This window comes from Pseudorca crassidens, chromosome X (assembly GCF_039906515.1).
Source record: "Pseudorca crassidens isolate mPseCra1 chromosome X, mPseCra1.hap1, whole genome shotgun sequence".
Taxonomy (NCBI): Eukaryota; Metazoa; Chordata; class Mammalia; order Artiodactyla; family Delphinidae; genus Pseudorca; species Pseudorca crassidens.
In genome coordinates, this window is record NC_090317.1 from 40,650,199 (window position 1) to 40,673,344 (window position 23,146).

A 23,146-nucleotide genomic window follows, 5' to 3' on the forward strand; every position below is an offset into this window, starting at 1 on the left:
GGGTCTGATATTCAGCAGTCTGCCTTATGACTGGAGGAGATGAGGGTATTCTTAATCCAATGTGTTAGGGTGAATAACAGGTTGTGCATTTCCATTAGACACACAAACCTAGATTACAGATCCAGTTTAGGGCAATCTTAGAGCCTGCCCTAACAACCACTCAGGCTGAAAGGGATCTCAGAATCCACACTGAGTTGGAAGCCAAACTCATCTATTTCCACACCCCAAATGCCAACTTACTTAAAGAGGAGAATAAATGCATGTTTAGGCACATCTTCCTTACTTCAAAATATGCCACAATATAAATGACATCCTAGGAGGAATTAGGTGCCCCTCCTTTACCCCAAACCAAACACCCAGGAACTGACAAATATGGGGAATCCTCGGGCTTTGGTTTTCAAATACAGTTAGTCCATGAGGTTAAGAAATATTTCTCATTATTATGATGAAGAAGTGCATCTTAGTCATTTTAGAAATTAGATTGTCATCTGGCTCACCTTAAATCTGGTACCTTAAATTCTCAGAGCAGAGCTTTAACCCACACATTGCTTGCTCTATTGACCCACAATTGTATGAATAAATGAATGAATAAATGAATTAGGTAGTAAATAAAATATTAGAGCCAAGAGATAGAGTTAGCTCCACTGAGAAAACAGAAGCTGGGTAATATATCAGAATCGAAGGGACACAATATTATAAACAGTGTGTTTTCCCAGGGTATAAGGTCCACATATAGTGTGGTGATGGTCTGTTGTCAAATGATCCTCAGAATCATGAGGATCATGAGGAAACTATGTGGATTGGTACAGGCTATATGCCCAAGGAGTCTGGTCTTTGTCAGGCAAGAGACAGGGTCCAGAGAAGGTTCTGTGAAATCTGAAGCTTACACAGTTTTGAAGGCTTTCTTTTAAAATAACACAGAATCAATCATGAAAGTGAATATTTATTTAGAATTATAAGATAATGTATAACAAGATTAAAATCATGACAACTACAATAAGCAAAAATTCCAAACAAATCATATATATATATATATATATATATATATACACGCAGAAACACCACTTATGTAGCTGTACAATCTGAAGTATGGTGAAGTGGACATCCAAGGTGAAAGATATAATAGTTTTATGGAAAATCAAAACATCGAACTTCTGCAACTTTTACATAAACACGTGGCCATGTGAACACATAACAAAAGCCCAAGAGTGACAGCTGTCTCACTCTGAAAAATGCAGACAGGTTCATGTAGAGCCCTTAGCATTTATTTTTACATCAAACTTTTAAAATAAAATAGTTCTCTTAATATTTATTCTCACTAAAGTCTTGTTTCCAGTTAGAATAAACAGTTCACTGGCTTCAGGCTTTAACTTTCAATTGTGTATTTTTAAACACATTGGGATAATTGTCATATTTTGCCAAATAGAGACTTTTTCTGTGACCCATTTCCAAATTCACAGACTTTGGTCCATCTACTCTTTCTAGTAGTGTGGAATGATTTACCAGTTGGAATTTATATTATTGAAAGCAACTGGAACTACTGCATGAATAAGTCAGATGATAAAAATTGCTTGGTTTGAAACAAGTGACTATGTATTTGGAGATACAAGACTCAGAACAAAGTGCTTGCATTTTCTACAGTTTGTATCAAACCAGATGGGCTCTTAAGCAGTCAGTCTGGACTCATACATCTAGAGTAGCCAGACCATGAATACAATGATTCTAGCTACCTTCCACGTGTGGTCAGAAGGCTATATTAAGATACAGCCAATGTCAGTTATGAAGACAGCCGAAAGCCTGTCTGTTTTAAGAAACCATTCAGCTATTGAATGATAGACACTTCCATACATGGAATTTCAGGGAAGTGTAGAATGGACAATCTTGTTCAAGGCTGCCAAAATTATTTTCTGCATGCTGAGATGTTATTCACACACACAAAGACTGCATGCTGGTAATTCATTAACTTTATTTTTGAAGTCCACATTGTTTTCTTGCAAAAGCAATTGTAGTTAGTTATAATATATAGCAAAGCATCTCTATCTTTGGTTCTATATCTCAGAGATATTTTTTTCCAAAAATAAATAAGCATGGAAAGAAAAATAATTCAGCTATCTTAAGAGAAAACCTAATATTTTATAAAAATTAAGCAAAAATATATAATTGATGCTTTTTAACTTTTTTCTAATTATCTTGCTTAATATCTAATACCAGTGCAACTTTAATGTTAAAATGATTGTGCACACTGTATTTAACTATACAGCATAGACACAAAAATGTCAAAAAACAAAATAGCACTTTCCCTTATAAATCATTTAGGAATTATGCATTCTAAAAATGTATGGGAAAGTAGAACTGCTGAAATATGTTAATAATTTGACTTTGAAGAAGCACAGGAAAAGGAAATGAAGATGTAGGAATAGTCGTAGATCCTAGAGATTGCAAAGAAAAAGTGAACTCATCACCCAAAATCTCCCATTTCTGGAAAATATTTATATGTTAGAATCATTCAGAGATTTTTTTAAAAACTAGCATCTATGGAAGTTCCCTGTTATGGTTTGGACTCTCAGAAGATTTAAGGAGCTTCATTTGTTAATGGTTTCCGTCTCTTTTCGAATATGATTTTTGCATCAAATAATTCTCTTTCCCTGTATCCTAGAGATGGCCCTTTTAGATACTTTGCTTCTGCTGCCTTGTAATCTAATCCATCAACAGCAGAAATTGAACAAATGATTGCTTCTGGCAGAAGAACTTCCAGGATAAATTTAATTTTATCATCTCTTATCAGAGTCAGCATTTTTTCATCTATTTGTTTGTAGATTTCTTGTAAATATTTCACCACCTCATCCAACTGATCTTCATCCTCAAAGTATGTTTCAATACAGGGTGTGAACCTATTTGCATTCAAAAATGATTTCAGCCATCTGGACCCTTTCGTGCCTTTTAAAATGGCTAAAAGATGGCTCTCTGTTCCCTTTGTATTCACAATGAAGTCCACTAGGTTCTTGTTGGCTCGGTCCCGAGCAGACTTCATTCGGTCTGGAAGAATTTTCTGGAAGGACATTTTCTTGGTCTGGGAAGTCACAACCATTGATTCCACAGGATTTTCATTTTGCAGCTTTGGAAATAAGTTCCTGAAGGTATCCTGTTTGATTACTTTCCTAAGTGGATAACTAATGTCAGCAGCATAATACTCAAGGAAAGAGCCTACAAAAGAACCACAACCTATTCTAACTCTGTAGTCACAAATCAGTGAGATGCACCAGTCAATACTTTCACTGTAGTCCTCCCTGGCTTTATCTACTAGTGCTTGTTTCTCTTTACAGTCAAATTTCTTTAATCTTCTAAAAGGCACTCTAATGCCTCTCTTTTCAGGATTCATATTTGCCTCAACAAAAAGCACACTTGCTTTTCTCTCTTTTCGCCTGATGCTTTTTACCACTGCTGGCCAAAATGGATATTTTTGATATTTAAACCAGACTATCATTCCTGTTTCAAATGAACGTGGCTCATAATGAAAAATGAAACGTGGAAGTTCTTCATCTTCCTCATTGTCATCTAATATGGAAGCATCAATAGAATTTAGATGAACTGACTTGTCAGAAGCTTGAAGTTCTTCCCCAAGTTCCTCAAAATCCAGTCTCTGAAGATTTCTTTCATTATTCACAAGGAGTGAATAATCCATGGCATGGTTAGAGGCACTAAAGGAAACCTGGTGTTCCCATGAAGAAGGCCTAGGGGATGCCACAACACCCATCTCTGATTCCACAGTAGGTTGATTCTGGCTGGTATCTGAGCATGGATTGGAGGGGCCCTCTCCAGGATCTTCACTATTCTCTGAGAAGGTAGAGCATTCAGAGGAAATAGCTGGGGCCTCTGGGCAGATGTCCTGTGCCTCCTCTTTCAAAGCTTTGGGCACAGTGAAGCTATCTGATTGTAAAGTTGGAGTGAACTTTTCATCTTTAACATATACATCCTCCTCTTTAATTGTGGAATGCAAAGGCATAATTGTTGAGATGTCAATCTTTTTCTTGCTCTCCTTTTCATCCTCATCTTCTGAAAGTGAAGGGAAAGTGTGGCGCCAGCTGAAGTTTTGTGATGACTTTGTTTCCATTTCACTTGGAATAGTATCAATGACTGCATGCACCCGTGATTTATCATCATACAGGGAATCATCACTCTCTGAAGATACTAACAGGGATGTTGAATTTTCATTTTCCTCAAGACACTTTGGTAAGTCTCCTTCGTGCTTCCGATACATTTTACGAGGGGGTGAATCAGAAAGCTTTTGTGGTACATTTTGAGACAGTGTCGTGGTCTCTCCCTCATCTGAACTGCTTGCTTGAATCAAATTTGTTCTCTCATTCAGAATATCCAGTGCCATTTTTAGTGACCTTGCATAGGCTGTTTCCTCTCTAGGTGGGTCACTGACCTCTGACTGTGCTGCTAGTGAGAAGGCAATAGCTTCAACTTGAGATTTACTGAGGATCTTTGTTTCTGTGCTTTCCACTTTAATTGTTTTATCTAGTGAGAGTATCTGAACTTCTAGGGAAAATGTCTTTTTTCTCTTACTGTTTGATGAAGCCGCAGATCTGGACAAAACTTTTGCTGGCCACAGCTGGCCTTGCCAATTGCATAAGACATACTTGGCATCCATTATGATTTAGATTTGTGTGCCAAGAGTTTACTAGCAGAGATTGAGGTGTCTGGCTATTCTTGTCACTGCTAAGGAAGTTCCTACCACAAACAATACTTTTAGCAATGCCCCTGTTAAAACTACAAAGAATTACAAAGGGTTTACAGCTTGTGTGGCCTGTTCTCCAGCTGAATTTCCCAAGGATGCTTGAACACGTTGTTTGAATGGGACGATATGGAAGATACTGAAATAACGAAAAGGAAGAGAAGAGAAGTATCAGCAAATAAAATTATTTTGCCAAAGTTGGTGAGCAACTGCAAATAGAGCAGAGACAGAAGAAAGGACAATGCTCAGTGGGGCATCAGACGGAGGAGAAAAATGCAGAATAATATAAGGTGTGGGATGAGAATTGGAAAAGTATTTTTATAATATCCCAAACTAAAGAACTTACCCTCATTATTGCACATGATTATTAAAGAGTGACTGTATGTGCATGATGGCAGAGATGGTGTGTCAGGAACTCTATGTTATTAGATATTTTCGGACTTCTGTGCCCCTAATGTTATACCTGGGGCAGCGGGACTCTGAACTTAGCGTGCATCAGAATCATCTGGAGGATTGTTAAAACTAGATTTCTATGCCCTATCCTGAGAATTTTATTCAGAAGGTCTAGACAGAATCCAATGTTTTGCACTTCTAATAAGTTATCAAATGATGCTGAGGCTACTTGTCTAAGAACTCTTTGGAAGCACTGCTGTAGCTGAACACACAGCTTTATAAATTTTAAGCTATAAATGCTTCCTTGTCTACCCAAAGCAGGGAGACAAAGATAATAGGGTCTCTATCTCTTGAACCCAGACCACAACACAATGACCTTGTTAATAGCATGAGCTTAGAAGATAAAAATTTAGAATGGCTACCAGGTTCACATATTGGATAGGATAATTATCAAGGATCTCTTGAGAGTCAAGTGGTTGGATAGGACCTCATGTAGAAATCTGAATAGTCTCTTGCATGAATTCTTCATAGTGGTTTAACACATGAGATTCTGTCCCCAAAGGAGAAGCTATTACTTTTAATTACAAAACATTATGGCTATAGAACAGGGAGCAAAATGAATTACACCTCAAATTCTCAACCTAACATGATTTTAATATGAAATGTAGTTTTTAATTTAAAAATGTTAAAGCTGCAGAGAAAGAAACAAAATAAATTATACCCCAAGTTCTCAACGTGTTTTTAATGTGAAATATTTTGTGAAATGAGAAGAGCCTTACCCAATGTCATGTGGATCAGGCCCTGTGATCTGTCTGTCTTGATTCTCACTCCAAAAGGAGACAGGCTGTTCAAAAGGAGACAGGGAATCAAACAAATGGACAAGGCATAAAGAAACTTCTCTACCAAAACTTAGCAGGCATGTCATTCTGAAACACAGGAATGAAATGAAATCTCATCTGTGATGTAGATGTTTACTGTCCTCCTTGGTTTTATTATTTTAAATTCTCTCTGTGTGATATAGTTATGATATCTGGTTCATGTTTAAATCATCTTTCCCAGGAAAAGTGTGAGGTTAGGACAAGAAAGGGAAGTAACAATTGCCTTGTGTCTACTATGAACCCGACTATAGATTTTGTTTGAATCCTCAAATCAATCACCGTGTGAATTTTTCATCCTTTACACACATAATTTTTTTTCAACAGAATTTTATTCACACTCTACATGCTGTTTCACAGTCCACTAATACAAAATATGTTTCATTGCTTTATTGGCCTCCTTCATAAAAATGGTTGCCTGGAGAAAATTTAGGAAACCTGTCAAGCGCCACCTTGTGACCAGAAGCAGAACTGCAGCCTCCTCAGGAGCTATACACAGAGCCTCAATCACTATCAGATTTTTCTTATTTATGAGAAGGGTGGGAACTACATTTAGCCAGCCAGGAGCCTTTTCAGGCTTCTAGAACTTTCTAAGTTCAAGGGGTTTATTGTGTAGGATAAGAAGATTAAAGTGTCTTCAACTATAATGTTTCTGGTTATAAAACATGCAGAAGCTTATTAAAAATTGAAAAGATGCAAAAGGATATATGCAAAACTAAGTACAACTCTCTATATAAATAATCACTCTGAATATTTTCTATCTTTCCAGAGTTTTTTACATGTATAGATAAATGCATATCATTTCAAAACAACATCAGATCTCAATTAAGAGCACAGTTCGAACATCATCCTACATAAGTATTTTCCACATGATTTATGAATTACTTTAAATGAGGTTTTTTCCACATTTATAACATTTTATCTCAATATTTTTCCTGATGATGTAAAACAAGTAAATGAGTAAGTATATATCAATATTTTAAATATTTTAAAAATAGCAGTAAAGCTAGTCCTGTCTCTACAACTACACAAATAAACAATCCTGTTAATAGTGTGGCAGATATGTTTTCCCAGATTTGGTTGCATGAATTATATAGTAGCATATATATGTTTTACTAACACACATATTTATTTTTAAGTGAGATAATATAACAAATGCTATGCTACAAATTGCTTTTTTCACTTTATTTCTCAGACATTTCAAATCTCTACATGTAAAGGATTATGTTTTTATTTTCCAGATACATAGGTATTCCACTTATGGATGCACACTGCCATATAATATTTTTAAAATTGCTAGTAGAAATAAGCCAAATCCTCTCTCTGTCTCACTCTTAAACTATATAGAAAAATGGTTATTGCTGACCATGGCCATACCTGTGGTCTGAAAGAATGAGTTGCAAGGAGGACACAGGCAGGGCTGTAGCCAACACAGCAACTAGGCTACGCGCTTGATCAGGTCCAGGAAAATTTCCACTATCGGCAAAAGACTGGGGTGGGGGGGGGTATGTCTGCATGTCTGTGTGTGTCTATGAATGCTTATGTGTTTGAAGCAAATTGGATATGCTGTTTCAGCTTCATTTTTCTTTCATGATTATAAAATTAATCATGGGGAAATTTACTCTAAAGATGGTGATATAGGCTAAGAAATAATATTAAAATAGTAACTTGACCATCCAGAAATGCTAACATGGGAGCTTATTTTCTCCCAGATTTTTTAAAAATATCACACATATATACATGCATATATATGTGCAAGTGTCTTCACTCAAATACATACTTGTTCCCCTTTCCACGCTCATGTACAGGTGACACACACATAGTCTATGTGTCAATCAAATTATAGAAGTATTTCCCTCCATGCTGTCATATATTTTTATCCATCATTTTCTGTGTAAATTAATAAATGCTTAAAAATTCAAACAGTAACAGAATGTCTAGCAATATAAACATCGAATGCTAAGTCAATAAATTAGCATGAATGCCCGTGCTGCACTGAGGTCTTAATATAGAGGCTGTAATCTGATCACCCCTTCTCCCACTGTGGACTTTTAAAGCACTGGGAGATACAAAAATTCCAAAGGATTAATTCTTTCAAAACGCCAGCAATTATCTCAAAACCACACACTTATCCCACCACTCTAAGACCACTGTCCCTATTTTTCTCATCTTCATTGTAGGGTCCTGAGAAATCCCTATAAAATAACTAGCTTTAAGACAGCCATTACCTGGAAGCTTCTTGTCAGCTGCAGCCTGGTAAAATGCAGCTCCTCCCCCAAGACTGGTCAGGCACAGCTCACTCCCAAGCTTCTCAGAGAATGCTCCGCCCCCTCCCTGTGATGAAGACAGACGGTCCTTCCCTGAATTATGGGAGGGAGAATTGCCCAGTTAAACTGCTGAAGTGTTAAAGGGTAGAAATGTTCCTTTTTAAAGAACTTGAAAGTGAATTGGCAACAAGTGTCTGTTTAGTTTCCCTTAGGGTGTTGATTTCTTGAAAAAAAGAGGTTGCAAATCACTTTATTAAAAAAAAACTAATTTAAACTATTTTATATTTTTTCCTTGCCTTCTCTGCACCTTACCTTGGTAGGTAAATTTAAAACCCAGCTGGTCATGCTTCATTAAAATAGTTCACTAAGGATCTTGACTGGGATTGCACTAAAACTGCACATCATTTTGGGGAAAATGACTTCTTTATAATTTTTTTTATGTTTCCAGGCCATGGTATGTCTCTCCTTTTATTCAGTTCTTCTCTTAAATGCTTCAGAAATTTCCAGAGACGTCTTCATGAACACAGATATTTCTGTCAGAGGCTGAAAATCACTCATTAGGCAGGAAAGCACCCATTTCATATACCCTCATCAATAAATGGCAATTACTTCTTCTTATATTTTATTGGTATTTTTCACTCACACAATTCAATGTGGGGGAAGTTAACTTTCAAAAATTCACATGTATTTGTATGTCTGAAATATATCTTGCACATTCTATTAGTTAAAATTCTCCTGTGTAGGGGTTTCCCTGGTGGCGCAGTGGTTGAGAGTCTGCCTGCCGATGCAGGGGACACGCGTTCGTGCCCCGGTCAGGGAAAATCCCATATGCCGCGGAGCGGCTAGGCCCGTGAGCCATGGCTGCTGAGCCTGCGCGTCCGGAGCCTGTGCTCCACAACGGGAGAAGCCACAACAGTGAGAGGCCCGCATACCGCAAAAAAAAAAAAAAATTCTCCTGTGTTAAATTAAAATTTAGATTTCTGCTTTAATTTAGAAAGTCAATTTTAAATATTGCTAGTGGTAATTTTGGAAATGAAGATATATGGAATGAAGTGTTTTATTTGGTCTCTGTATTATATAATATGTAATATATATATTTATGTATAAAATATTTATAAATAAATTTATTTTATATATAAATTTATTTATTTTATATAAAAACTTAGTTATATATAAAATAAACATATATATGTAAAAGTTTTTATTATATAATAAAAAAAGTTGATCTTATATATAATCAGCAACAAAAATAATTTTCTTATTATATAATTAATCTTTTCAAAACTTTCAAAGTATTATTACCTAATTTAAAGAGGATTATCAAGCTAGTGTAAATATGGATTTATTTAAATGAAGAGATACATTCAATTATATATTTTATAATGTAATATTTCTTTCTCTCTTATTTCACATGTTTGGGAAAAACCAAATGCACATAAAATATGGTCATTACATTAAAATTATACTTTGCTGTGTTTATTTTGTCTATTTTCTATATTGCACATAAATCAGGAAATACTACACCACCACACCATTTTCCAAACAAAATGCAAAGTAAAAGATTAATTCCTTGGACAATATTTTATATTTCATTGTTCTGTAGAAGGAGGAGGAGAGGAATGATACCCAATAATAATTAATGCTACTACTACTACTACTACTATCTTAATGAAGATAGATAATAATTATAGATATAATAATATCTATACATCACCGTATGTATATACAATGGAATACTACTCGGCCATAAAAAAAGAACGAAATTTTCCCATTTGCAGTAACATGGATGGACTTGGAGGGTATTATGCTAACTGAAAGACACTTAGCATAATATCACATATGTGGGATCTAAAAAATACCACAAACTAGTGACTATAACAAAAATGAAACAGACTCACAGATACAGAGAACAAAGTAATGCTTACCAGTGGAGAGAGGGAAGAGGGGAGGGACAATATAGGGGTAGGGGCTTATGAGGTACAAACTACTATGTATAAAATAAGCTACAAGGATATATTGTACAACACAGGGAATATAGCCAATATTTCATAATAACTATAAATAGGAGTATAACCTTTAAAAATTGTGAACCACTATATTGTACACCTGTAACAAAAAAAAGATTATGTATTCTGAGTGCTAATATAGAGTTGTTTCCATAGATACCTAATCAAGACTAATTAAGGTGTTTTCTAAACAAACAAAAAAAATAAAGTAGACACCAGCCACTGAAAACTAAGGCTTTGGCTGCTCTGGCAGAAGGATACCCAACATCATCCTAAGTTTGGGAGGACCCTAGAACTGAGGTCTTCACAACCCATAATATCTTGTGTCTCTTTACATCTCCCATTCTGGAATTCAAACTGGATTATACATTGAATGCTGTCAATTCAACAAACATTTGTTAAGCATGTGTATTTCTAGATGTTGAACTGGGTTCTGAATTAATCAGGAGCAGATAGTAATTCTCTTTGACCAAGTATTAGTTTACTAATACACCATCTCCCTCGATTCTCACAAAATCTTGTTAGGTGGGTATTCTGAATATTACCACTTTGTAGATGAGGCATTAACTTTTACAAGGATATCTAGAGACTACTGGGCATATGGGATTTGAATCCTGTACTTCGACTCCAGAGTCCATGCTTTTAATCATTAAAACACACTGAACCTACCTCATCACAAATGAAAAATGCTCTAAAAATGTGGGCTGGATGAATGGTGAATTAATGAATTTGAAATAGTTATGTACTGGGAGTCACTTCAACTTAAAAGAGAATCCTGTATCTAATTTAACATAAATTAGTCTTTTATAACATAATTATTGGAGTGAGTGACATCCCATCACTTTTGCCAAATTCTATTGATTGGAAGCAAGTCACAGGTTCTGTCCATACCTAAGGGGAGGGAACTACACAAGGGAGTTGGCCACCTAGGGTGTGTCTACCACAATACTGTATGATTACATTTATGTGACATTTTCAAAAAGAGAAAAGTATAGTGACATGATCAGTGGCTGCTAGGGGTTATAGGTAGGGAGAGGGTGTGACTATACAGGGATAGCACAGGAAGTTGTTGGGGTGATGGAATCTTCCATATCCTGACTGTGATAGTGATTATATGAATTTATACATGTGTAAAATCCAAAGAAGTATATACAAAAAGTCATATATTATATATGATACTTTAAAGTATGATTTTAATGTATAATAATTAAAAAAAATTAAATGGAAAAATTTAATAACTAGTATATAAAAATCAACTCTTGTAAGTATGCTTTAGAAATATTCAGCTTCTTCCTAAAGCACATTTAATAACAAAGAAAACAAAAATAACACCCATACATATATTATTAGAAAGCATGAGTTCCATTTCAAATTAGGATATAAAAAGCTGTAAGAGAATGCCACCCATAACTTAATGACAAAAATCTAAATAATCTACAAAACTATAATATCCCTTGAGCTCATCACAGAACTGAGGTAAAACGAATTCCAAAGGGTAACCAGCCCCTTTGGCAAAGCATGGAGACAGAAGTAGCTGTCACACAAGCAGGTAAAAAAAAAAATCAGCTGAAAGCTTAATGAATTTTTAAATTCTTAAACTTTTAATGGGCTAGTGTGTCAGTAGTTTGGAATATGTGGCATCCAAGACACCTATACGCTCACTGCTATTTTTCACAGTCCTTAACCAGAAGCACATAAACATGACTGGGGACAACGCAGAAGACCAAAAAGAACCCATGTCAGTGTTCAGGTATGCAGGAGGCAATCAGCTGTTGCTGGCGGACAGACACGTAGCCCCACACACTAATTCAAACCCTTCAATCATGGGAAGCAAAAGCCTTAAGTCACTAGGGGAAAAGCAGACGCCACCTTCCTGGGGAGGGGAAGATAGGAAACCCTCCCATCCCCAAGACAAAGGCAGAAATCCATAGCTACTGGGGAGCAGTAAAAGCAAAAATCCTCTGCCCTTGAGAAGGAGCAGTAAACCTTTGAGTCCAGGATCGTATATGAGTAAAAAGCAGTGGTGAGCTACTGCTGAGGAAGGGGCAAGAATATATCTCCCACCAAAGGTCAACCCCAGATGTAAATCAGAGGCTAGCTGACATTCGGAGGAAAGAATGCTGAGAAAGTGCAACCATCAGGTCTAGGTACATAGTGCCTCTCTAAGGTTGAGGTTAGACAGAAAAACAGAGAACACTCCTTGCCTCACCACGAACCTAGCACCTAATAACAGAGGCCCACTGCTGCAAAACAGGCAAGAGCATGAAGAGAGACACCACGCTCCCCAACCAGTGGCACAGGTGTAAAGGGACTGCTGAAAATTTAGGATGGAGAAAGACCATTGGGAAAAATCCTCTGGCATTCAGGCTGCACTCTAAGCAAAATAAAGTTTGTTATGCAAGCCAGATGATAATGAAGTGAGAAAAGGAGGACACAATCTCCAACGTATTTTATGATGCAGCATTAACCTCATACTAGAAAAAAAATATAACAAGTGAAGAAAATTACAGATCAATATGCCTCAGAAACAAATCCAATGATACAGAAATGATATAGAATTACAGAAAATGATACAGAAAAAATCCAATGGTATAGAAAAAGGATAAAATATTATGAATAAATGGTGTTTATCCTGGAAGTTTAAGGATGGTTATATATTTGTCAATCAATCAATGTAACTCACCATATCACAGACTAAATAAAGAAGAAAATAGAGAACATCTCAATTGATGCGGAAAAAGCATTTGACATAATTCCACAGACATTCATGATAAAAATGTTTGGCAAACTAGGATTTAAAGGGATCTCAATCGACCTGATCAAGGTTATCTATATAAAACCTAAAGTTAAAATCACACTTAATGGTGAAACATGGAATGCTTTTCACCTAAAATCAGGAACAAGGCATGGGTGTCTGCTTTCACCACTTCTATTCAACATTATACTGGAGGTCCTAACCAATAAATAACACCTGAAAAATAAATTAAAACCATGCAGATTGGAAAGGAAGAAATAAAACTGTTTTTAATTGCAGACAACATGATGATCTATGCAGAAAATCCCAATGAATTTACCAATAGAAAAAAAAGCTACTAGACCTAATACGTAAGTTTATCAGTATAATTGCATATAAGGCTAACATAATTTGTTTCTATATAATAAAATTTGGAAGTCGAAGTTTAGCAAAGTACCATTTATTATATCATCAAAACCCAGGAAATACTGTTAGAATACATCTAACAAATATGTGCATGATTTCCACGCTGAGGACTTCAAAAAAAATGGTGAGAGAAATTAAGGAAGAGCTGAATAAATGGAGAAATACATCAAGTTCACTGACTGAGAGATGAACTATTTTTAGGATGTAACTTCTCCCCAAACATATCTATAGAATCATTGCAATCTCAATCAAAATCCCAGCAGGATTTCTGTAGAAATTGAGAAGGTAACTCTAAAATGTATATGGAAAAGCAAAGGAACTAGTAGAACAGCCAGAACAATTTTGAGAAGGAAATACAAAGTTGGAAGACTCACGCTACCTGATATCAAGACTATAGTAATCAAAATAGTGTATTATTTGGCACAGGATAGACATATAGATAAATAAAATACAAATAGACCAGCAAATATGGTCTACAGATTTCTGACAATGGTAATTAAATGGAGAAATAATGGTCTTTTCAACAAATAGTGCTGGAAAAATTGGACATTATATGCAAAAATATTCACTCTGAACTCTTAGATAAGATCATATACAAAAATTAACTCAAAATGAATTACTAACTTAAATGTAAAAGCAAAAACTATGAAATTCCTAGAAGAAAACAATGTAGAAAATCTTTGAGAGTTTCATTTAGGCAAAGATTTATTAGAACACAAAAAGCATGGACTATAAAAAAATTTCATAAATTTGACTTGAAAACTTCTGCTCTTCAAAAAATAAAATGAAAATCCGGAGTGGGAGAATTTATTTGCAAAACAAGTATCTGATTTAAAAAATTGTATCCAGAATATATAAAGAACTCTTACAATTCAATAATAAGATTAACAGCCCAATTTAAAAAATAGACAACTAATTTAAATAGATCTGCATCAAAGAAAATATATAAACATCAATTGAACACATTAAATAATGCTCATCACTATTAGTAATTAAAGATATGTGAGTAAAACTACAATGAGACACCACTAACACCTTTATAAAAATGGCTAATATTAAAAAGAGAAAAAAATCTGACAATATCAACTGCTTGCAATGATGCAGAGCTACTGGAACTTATACATTATTGGTGGAAATACAAAACATCACAGCTACTTTAGAAAACAGTTTGGCAGTTTCTAATATAGACATACACTTACCAAAAACCCAGATATCCCATTCCTTGGGTACTTACCCAAGAGAAATGAAACTCATGTACAAAGATCTGTTCTGGAATGTTTATAACAACTTTAATCATAATCAGCATAAACTATAAATCTACTGGTGAGTGGACACAGAAATTGTAAAATAACAGAATACCTGTAAGCTATAATAAAGAATAAACTACTAATACATGCACCAACATGGGTAAATATCAGAAATGTTATGCTAAGTGAAAGAAGCCAGGGGCAAAAGGCTAGATATTGTATGATTCCATTTATATGACATTCTGGAAAATGAAAAACTATAGGGACAGGAATCAGACCAGTGGTTGCTAGGAATTGGGGTTGAGAGAGAGTACTGACTACAGTCAGGCAAGAAGGAACATTTTGGAGTTATGGAAATATTCTATACCTTGACTGTACTGGTTATTACATGACTGTATATGTTTGTCAAAACTCATAAAATTATATACCTAAAAGAGTGAATTTAACTCTATGTAAATTATACCTTAATAAACCTAAGTCTTAAACAGGCATCCAATCAGAATATGACCTATCTAAGAAGTTGAAATTTTACAGTAGAGTAATGGGGATACACACAGGAATTTTGTTTCTACTTTTGGCCAATGATTGCCAAAGGAGGTTGTGAGTTCCACTGGTATGTGTAAAAATGTCCTCTGGAGTGTGCAAAGAATATATTAGATATTCAATTTGTTTAACTTCTTTATAAATTTTTTGTTATGCTTAGCATCTTTATTTTTTTAATTTTTATTTTATATTGGAGTATAGTTGATTTACAATGTTGTATTAGTTTCAGGTGTATAGTAAAGTGATTCAGTTATACATACACATATATCCATTCTATTTCAGATTCTTTCCCCATATAGGTTATTACAGAATATTGAGTAGAGTTACCTGTGCTATACAGTAGATCCTTGTTGATTACCTATTTTATATATAGTAGTATGTATATGTTAATCCCAAACTCCTAATTAACCCCTTCCCCCCACCTTTCCCCTCTGGTAACCATAAATTTGTTTTCTGTGTCTGTGAGTCTGTTTCTGTTTTGTAAATAAGTTCATCTGTATCTTTTTTTAGATTCTACATATAAGTGATATCATATGACACTTGTCTTCCTCTGTCTGACTTATTTCACTCAGTATGACCATCTCTAGGTCCATCCACGTTGCTGAAAATGGCATTATTTTGTTCTTTTTTATGGCTGAGTAGTATTCAATTGTATATATGTACCACATCTTTTTTATCCATTCCTCTGGCGATGGACATTTAGGTTGCTTCCATGTTTTAACTAACTTTTATTAACTTCTACTTCTGAATTTGTTTTAAAAATGTTGCGGGGGGCACCTAAGAACCTGACTTTTTTTTTTTTTTGCGGTACATGGGCCTCTCAGTGTTGTGGCCTCTCCCATTGCAGAGCACAGGCTCCGGATGCGCAGGCTCAGCGGCCATGGCTCACGGGCCCAGCCGCTCCGCGGCATGTGGGATCCTCCCGGACCAGGGCACGAACCCATGTCCCCTGCATCGGCAGGCGGACTCTCAACCACTGTGCCACCAGGGAAGCCCCAGAACCTGACTTTTGATGCGTGCCATTCAACCTTATGAGTAGAAGGACAGGAAGGAGCAGAAGTCAAAGCGCTATAATCTGGAGACAGAGATCTGGTTAAGAATATGTCCCCAGTAAGAAAGTAGAAGCCAAATAACATAAGAGATACAGAATGGTTACAGAATAAACAAATGTCAATATTTTTAGTGTATAAGGGCCATATAAAAGAGTAGAAATGGTCCATTTAGAATACTCCCAAAAACTACAAGGGGGCCATAAGCATAGTTAAAGAAAGAAATTTTAGATTCTTAATGGATATTCGAAATATTCAATGACCCCTAAGGCACAGGCACAAACAGTTGAAACTGCCTGTAAACAAAGTTAAGATCTTATTATTAATGTTCACTGGCCGAATGTCAGCCCACCTAAAGCAGAAGAGTATCAGAAGAAAACTTACGAAGGATGAGCATTCCAGGTAAGAAAAAGGCAAGCCAGATAGTGAATCACTGCCAGGGCCAAAGGGACACAATAATCTCTGGTCAAATGCATGTAAACATGATTGGGAAAAAAGAAAAAACAACAACAACCAACCAACCAGTGACCTAGAGGTCACAAGAAGATAAACCTGCCATATTTGGAGATTTTTGTATTTCCCAAGTAACGCTAAAACCTACACAGTGTCCATGGATGAAGCTGCTAGGAATTCAAGAGTCAGGATGATGGAATGGGAAACATTAAAAGAAATAAAATGAAAGGAAGGTTGATGAGGACCCCACAACATCATCATCACAGCACATAGCAAATAAAACTTTATTACAGGGCTTCCCTGGTGGCGCAGTGGTTGAGAATCCGCCTGCCAATGCAGGGGACACAGGTTCAAGCCCTGGTCCAGGAAGCTCCCACATGCCACGGAGCAACTAAGCCTGTGTGCCACAACTACTGGGCCTGTACTCTAGAGCCCGCGAGCCACAACTACTGAGCCCATGTGCTGCAACTACTGAAGCCTGCGTGCCTAGAGCCCATGCTCCGCAACAAGAGAAGCCACCGCAATGAGAAGCCTGCGCACTGCAACGAAGAGTAGCCCCCGCTCGCTGCAACTAGAGAAAGCCCATGCACAGCAACGAAGACCCAACACAGCCAAAAATAAATAAGTAAAATAAATAAATTTATAAAAAAGAATAAACTTAAAAATAAAAAAATAAAATTTTATTACACTCTGAGTATTCAAGTAGATAGACTAGGTTGTAGTGTTCTTCAGAGGATCATCAAGCAGAGAAAGACCTTCATTGTATCTGCCTTGGGGAATTTAAAGATAAAGGGAATCCCTTTCTCACTGCACCCTCCACCCCCACCAGCTTCTGAGACACCCAGAGGAAAAGAAAGATCCACGCTGGACCAAAATTATTCCTGTGAGCACTCTGAATAAAGGTACTTATCAGTTCTTTAGTGAGGAAATATGAGAGACTGTTAAACATATACCGTCTGAATTTCAGAATTTCTCAGACAAGCTTTATGCCAAGCTTGTTATGTGTTAGAAGTCCTCAAACAGATATTCAGACATGGGTTTCTGACTGAGTTCTAACTTTAATAGCTCACTAAAGGGACCACTGGAGCTACCAGATATCAAAATATATTACAAGGTTAAAATAATTTTTAAAAGTTCAGTAACAGTCTAAGCGTGTAGCAAGGAGTAGATATGAACATAAGAAGGCAGGGGAAAAGAAGAAAAGATTTCAAAATGAGCCATTGAAGATGTGAATGTGCATGTGATTGATTGGTACATCTAGATATAGACTGGGAATCAACCAGTGAACTCCAAATCATCTAGAAAAATCCTTAGGTCATTGGTCTGTATATGACTGCCTGGTTAACCACAAACACAGTGATTTTACAGGCATCTATTTGCCTTAGGGCTACTAAGCAGTTTCCCCCTTCTGTGCTCATACATATCCTCCTGAAAACTTGCAAGGAAGCTTGAATAAACAATTCTGAATGAGCAATACTCAAAGAAATGGGAAAGAGAAAAGAGAATAAGCAAAGGGATTTCTCTGTCAAAGGAGAAGAAAGGTGGAAAATAAAAATGGAGAAGACAGACAAAAAGATGAATAAATACTGGGCACCAAAGAAACATACTGTGGTTGGGGAAATATATTTAAAAATACAAGAAAAGAGGGCTTCCCTGGTGGCGCAGTGGTTGAGAGTCCGCCTGCCGATGCAGGGGACACGGGTTCGTGCCCCGGTCTGGGAAGATCCCACATGCCATGGAGCGGCTGGGCCCGTGAGCCATGGCCGCTGAGCCTGCGCATCCAGAGCCTGTGCTCCGCAATGGGAGAGGCCACAACAGGGAGAGGCCCGCCTACCACACACACACACACACACACACAAATATATATATGTACAAGGAAAGAGAAATAGTTCTATAATGCCCCTGTATGTAGGCCTATTATAGCTATTAAATATAAGGAATGAATGAGCGTGTGTATGGTGGGAGCTTCAGAAAGGGGAGTGTTGAGGAATGAAATGCATCAGGGGCACCATTGCTATTATTGGGTGTTTTGGTATTTTGGGGCCTCCTGAGGGTTATTCTAGGGTGATCTTTTAAACTTTTAAAGTTTCAGTGCTGCCCTATCTAGGCAGCAAGACACAGATACTGGGGTTTGTGTCTCTTGGATTCAGACAACAACACAATGACCTCATTAAGAGGATGAGCTTAGGAGTCAGATATTTGGAATGGCTGTCATGGCTACTTATTGGATAGGGTAGTTTTTTTTTTTTACATCTTTATTGGAGTATAATTGCTTTACAATGGTGTGTTAGTTTCTGCTTTATAACAAAGTGGATCAGTTATACATATACATGTGTTCCCATATCTCTTCCCTCTTGCATCTCCCTCCGGATAGGGTAGTTTTCAAGGATTTATTGAGAGTCAGGCAGTTGGCTGAGACCTGCAAGTCTTCCAAAAGTAGACATCATCATACTCATTTGCATAACTTCTTTTTTTTTTAAAGAAGATTTCTGCTTTATCTTCAAAGTACAGAAATATACTACCAAGTGGCGATCACGGCCAGTGGCTCTCCTTAGATGTCCAGTGAGGGCCTTGGGGCACAGAAGGGCAGTGCGACCTGGACTGGGGCTGCGTCCTGTGTCTTCTGTATTATTTCTTCATAGGAGCTTAACACATTTAATTCTTTTCTGCTTAGAATCCATGGTTTTCATTTAAAAAGTATGGTCACTGGACCAGAATCGAAACAAATTGCATCTCCCTCCCAAGAGGGAGGAGATATGGGGATATATGTATATGTATAGCTGATTCACTTTAGCAGAAACTAACACACCATTGTAAAGCAATCATACTCCAATAAAGATGTTAAATAAAAATAAATTCATCTTTTCCAAAAAATAAAAAAAACAAATTGCACTCCATATTCTCAATTTAACCATGTTTTAACATGAGACGGGAAGAGTCTTACCCAATGTCACGTGGATCGTGCAGGATCTGGCCCTGTGACCTGGTTGTTTTTATTCTCACTCCAACTGCTTGTCCAGCAGAGCCTTCTCCCTGCTCGGCACTTTTGTGGTCGTGCTGCCTTTCTGAGGCTCAACTGGCATCACATGCAGATTCCCCAGGTCGTGTACATCTTTGATATTAATCTAAGCTGTCCAAAAGTAGACAGGGAATCAAACCAATTAAATGGAAAAGGCGTAAAGAAGCTTCCCTACCAAAACTTTAGCAGGAATATCATTCTGAAACACAGGAATTAGATGAAATCTCATGTGTGATGTAGCTGCCTTATTTTCCTTCTTGTTCATGTTATTTGAAATGTTCTTTGTGACACAGTTATGTTATTAGGTTCATGCTAAAATCATCCCTCTAGTGAAAAGTATGCTTTGGGGACTGGAAAGAAGGGAAATAACAATTGACTTGTTTCTTCTATAGGCCAAATCTGTGTAGCTTTGTTTTCAAAATGTTTCTGTTTGGGTCCCCACATCAGTCCTCATATAGGGCTTTTTTTTTCTAGGCATGTACAATTTTTTCAATGGAACTACAATCACATTCTACATGTTGTCTGATAGTCTGCTAACATAAAGTACATTTCATGGCATTGTTTCCTTACTTCATAAAAATAGTTGCCTAGAGAAAACATGGAAAACCCTACAAGCGCCATCTTGTGACCAGTACCAGAGCTGCATCCCGTTAATACTAGATCCTTCTTAAGGGAGACGGGTGGGAACTTACATCCTGTCAAGCCAGCAATTTTCTCAGGCTTCTAGAATATACCATACTCAAATTTAGAGTTTTTTATGCATCACACAAAAAATGGAATGCTAATGTCTTTAGTTGCAAGGGTCTGACAAAAAATTGCATGCTTACTGAAAATTGAAAAGATACGATTTTTAAAAAGAAAGTATAATTCTGGAAAAATGATCAATATTATTATTTCCTGAGTATCTTTCAATATTTTTCTTTACATATATACATGATACATATAACTTCAAACCAGCTTTTTACCGTGCTCAAGCGCACAGTTTGAAAGTTTTTCCATATTGATAAGTATTTTCAATGTGACTTTGTTTCAATCACTTCAAATGTAATTTCCCCCTAATTTGTAACATTTTACCTCAAACTTTTTTCTGATATTGTTAGGAAATGACTAAATATGCGTTAAGAATCATTTTAAAATAGAGATAGTAAGGACTGTCCTCTCACACTATACAAGTAATCCCATTTAGTGTAGGTACCCTTCTATTTTTTCTGATGTTGTTACACATATTGTATTAACACAGTCCTCTATCTTTAAATGACCTAATATGGTGTTTGCCATTCTTCAATTTGCATTTTTCAGCTAGTACTACTTCTCAGACATCTTTTCAAATCGCGACATTTTCATACTTTTGTCAGCTATTTAACGTTCAATTGTAGTTGTATGGATGCACCACGTCACATAATATTTTTAAAACTGCTAGTAGAAATAAACCAAATCCTCTCTCTGTCTCACTCTTAAACTTAAAAGATATAGAAAAATTGTTATTGCTGACCATGGCCATACCTGTGGTCTGAAATAATGAGTTGCAAGGAGGACACAGGCAGGGCTGTAGCCAACACAGCGACCAGGCTACGCGCTTGATCAGGTCCAGGAAAATTTCCACTATCGGCAAAAGACTGGTGGGGGGGAGCGGTATGTCTGAATGTCTGTGTTTGTCTGTGAATGCTTATGTGTCTAAAACCAAATGGATACAATTTGTTTCAGCTTCATTTTGCTCTACTAATTATAAAAATTATCATGGAATAAAACAGTTCTAAAAATGCTGAAAACTGGTTAAAATATATTTTGAAATCCCCAGAAGTCTGAACACTCCAGAGATGCTGACTATTAACATGGGAATCTAGTTCCCTCTGTAAGAAAAATGCACATATTTTTTTACAAATGTTATCACTCAACAGCATATCTGAATCCCTTCCACGTTCGTTGTACATTTATATTTGTGGTTGTATGTGCCAAGCACTTTTTATGGTTACATTTTTCTATCAGTTATGTTTTGTAGAATAATAAATGTTTAAATATAATAAAATCTGTAACGAAGATAGAAACATGGAATGCCATGTAAACAATTAACATGAACAGCATGCCTCACTTAAGTCTTAATTTAGATGCTGTAATCTGATCGCCCATTCCCACATTGTGGACTTCAAAAAATATCGGGAGAAACTGAATTTTCCAGGGGACTGATTCTGTCACAGTAACAGGAATTTCCCCCACACTATATTCTATTCCCACCTCTCCCAGGCAACAGTCTCTATTTTTTTCACCGTAACACTATAGCCGAAAGAAATTCCCAGAAAAAAACTAGCTTTAAGACAGCCATTACCTTGAAGCTTCTTGTCAGCTGCAGCCTCGTGAAATATAGCCCCTCCCCCAAGAGTGGCCAGGCACAGCTCACATCCAAGCTTCTCAGAGGATGCTCCGCCCCCTCCCTGTGATGGGGAAAGCAGGGGGCCTTTCCCTCAATTAGAGGGAGGAGAATCGCCAAGTAAACTGAAATTCACTTAAAGGAGAAAAACGTTCATTTTTAAAGGACTTTAAAGAGAAATGGCAACATGTGTCTCTTTCATTTCCATTCAAACCACAGGGGTAGGTGATTTCCTGTAGAGAAATAGCAAATCTCTTTATCATACAGTAAAGACCCAGTTGAAAATATCTCTTACATATTTTTCTTGCCTTTTCTGGTAACATTTCTACAAATTATTTTAAGACTCAGCTGGTCAAGGTCCACTAAAAGACTACACAAAAGTCCTTGTTGTGATTGCAGTGAATTAATACACTATTTTGTGGAGAATTAAATCTCTACAATTTTAATTCTTCTGGCCCTGGGACATGATATGTCTCTTTTGTACTCAGTTTGTCTCCTTCATCCTTCAGAAAGTTTAAGTTTTTTTCAAGTAAAGTCATTTTTTAAAACACAAAACATCAACCAAAATCCTTAATGAAGAGAGATATGAGAGATATGTAACTGAATATACTAAAACTGAAAAAAGAACTACTTATGGTAAAAAACACTATAAAGCAAAGTTGAAAACATAAGAATAAACTTGACAAACTGTTTTTCATTCAAGAAACAGCTCTAAAGTAGCTCTTACAAATTAATAAGGAAAAAAAGTGAGGTAAAAAAATGAGCAAGGGACAAAAATAGACAATTCACAATATTCTGAGGGAAAAATTCTTACCCCCTCCCAACATTTACTTTCCTGTGAGCAAGCTCATGCAGTGCAACTACATCTCTGCAAGGGTATCTCTGTCCTTCTTGTACAGTTGCAAACCTCCAGGCTGTTTGGTAAAATTGTTAAAATTTGTTGTTTTAAAGTCCGCTTGACTCACAATAATCAATGCCCTGCAACTTACCTTCACCTTGTACTAAAGCTGACGTTTAGGCTTCCATCTGCA

At 36.5% G+C, this 23,146-nt stretch overlaps 1 protein-coding gene across 2 annotated transcripts; it reads right to left on the reverse strand.

Moving 5' to 3' along the window:
- Nucleotides 1–930: 930 nt before the first annotated feature.
- On the reverse strand, nucleotides 931–22,168 carry PWWP3B (PWWP domain containing 3B). 2 transcript variants are annotated; one of them, XM_067722638.1, is made up of 6 exons: nucleotides 22,074–22,165; nucleotides 21,254–21,424; nucleotides 19,676–19,861; nucleotides 8,235–8,366; nucleotides 5,911–5,975; nucleotides 931–4,877 (listed from the first exon to the last, which is right to left on the reverse strand). In XM_067722638.1, the coding sequence occupies exon 6, from the start codon at nucleotides 4,652–4,654 to the stop codon at nucleotides 2,573–2,575; it is 2,082 nt and encodes a 693-aa protein (XP_067578739.1). In that variant the 5' UTR covers nucleotides 4,655–4,877; nucleotides 5,911–5,975; nucleotides 8,235–8,366; nucleotides 19,676–19,861; nucleotides 21,254–21,424; nucleotides 22,074–22,165; the 3' UTR covers nucleotides 931–2,572. The 2 variants fall into 2 exon arrangements, with proteins under 2 accessions (XP_067578739.1, XP_067578740.1); XM_067722639.1 differs by lacking the exon at nucleotides 21,254–21,424 and having other exon boundaries at nucleotides 22,074–22,168.
- Nucleotides 22,169–23,146: the final 978 nt, after the last annotated feature.

Excerpts from the sequence above, each read along its gene's own strand:
- PWWP3B (XM_067722639.1), bottom strand. The coding sequence starts at position 4,654 with ATGGATGCCAAGTATGTCTTATGCAATTGGCAAGGCCAGCTGTGGCCA.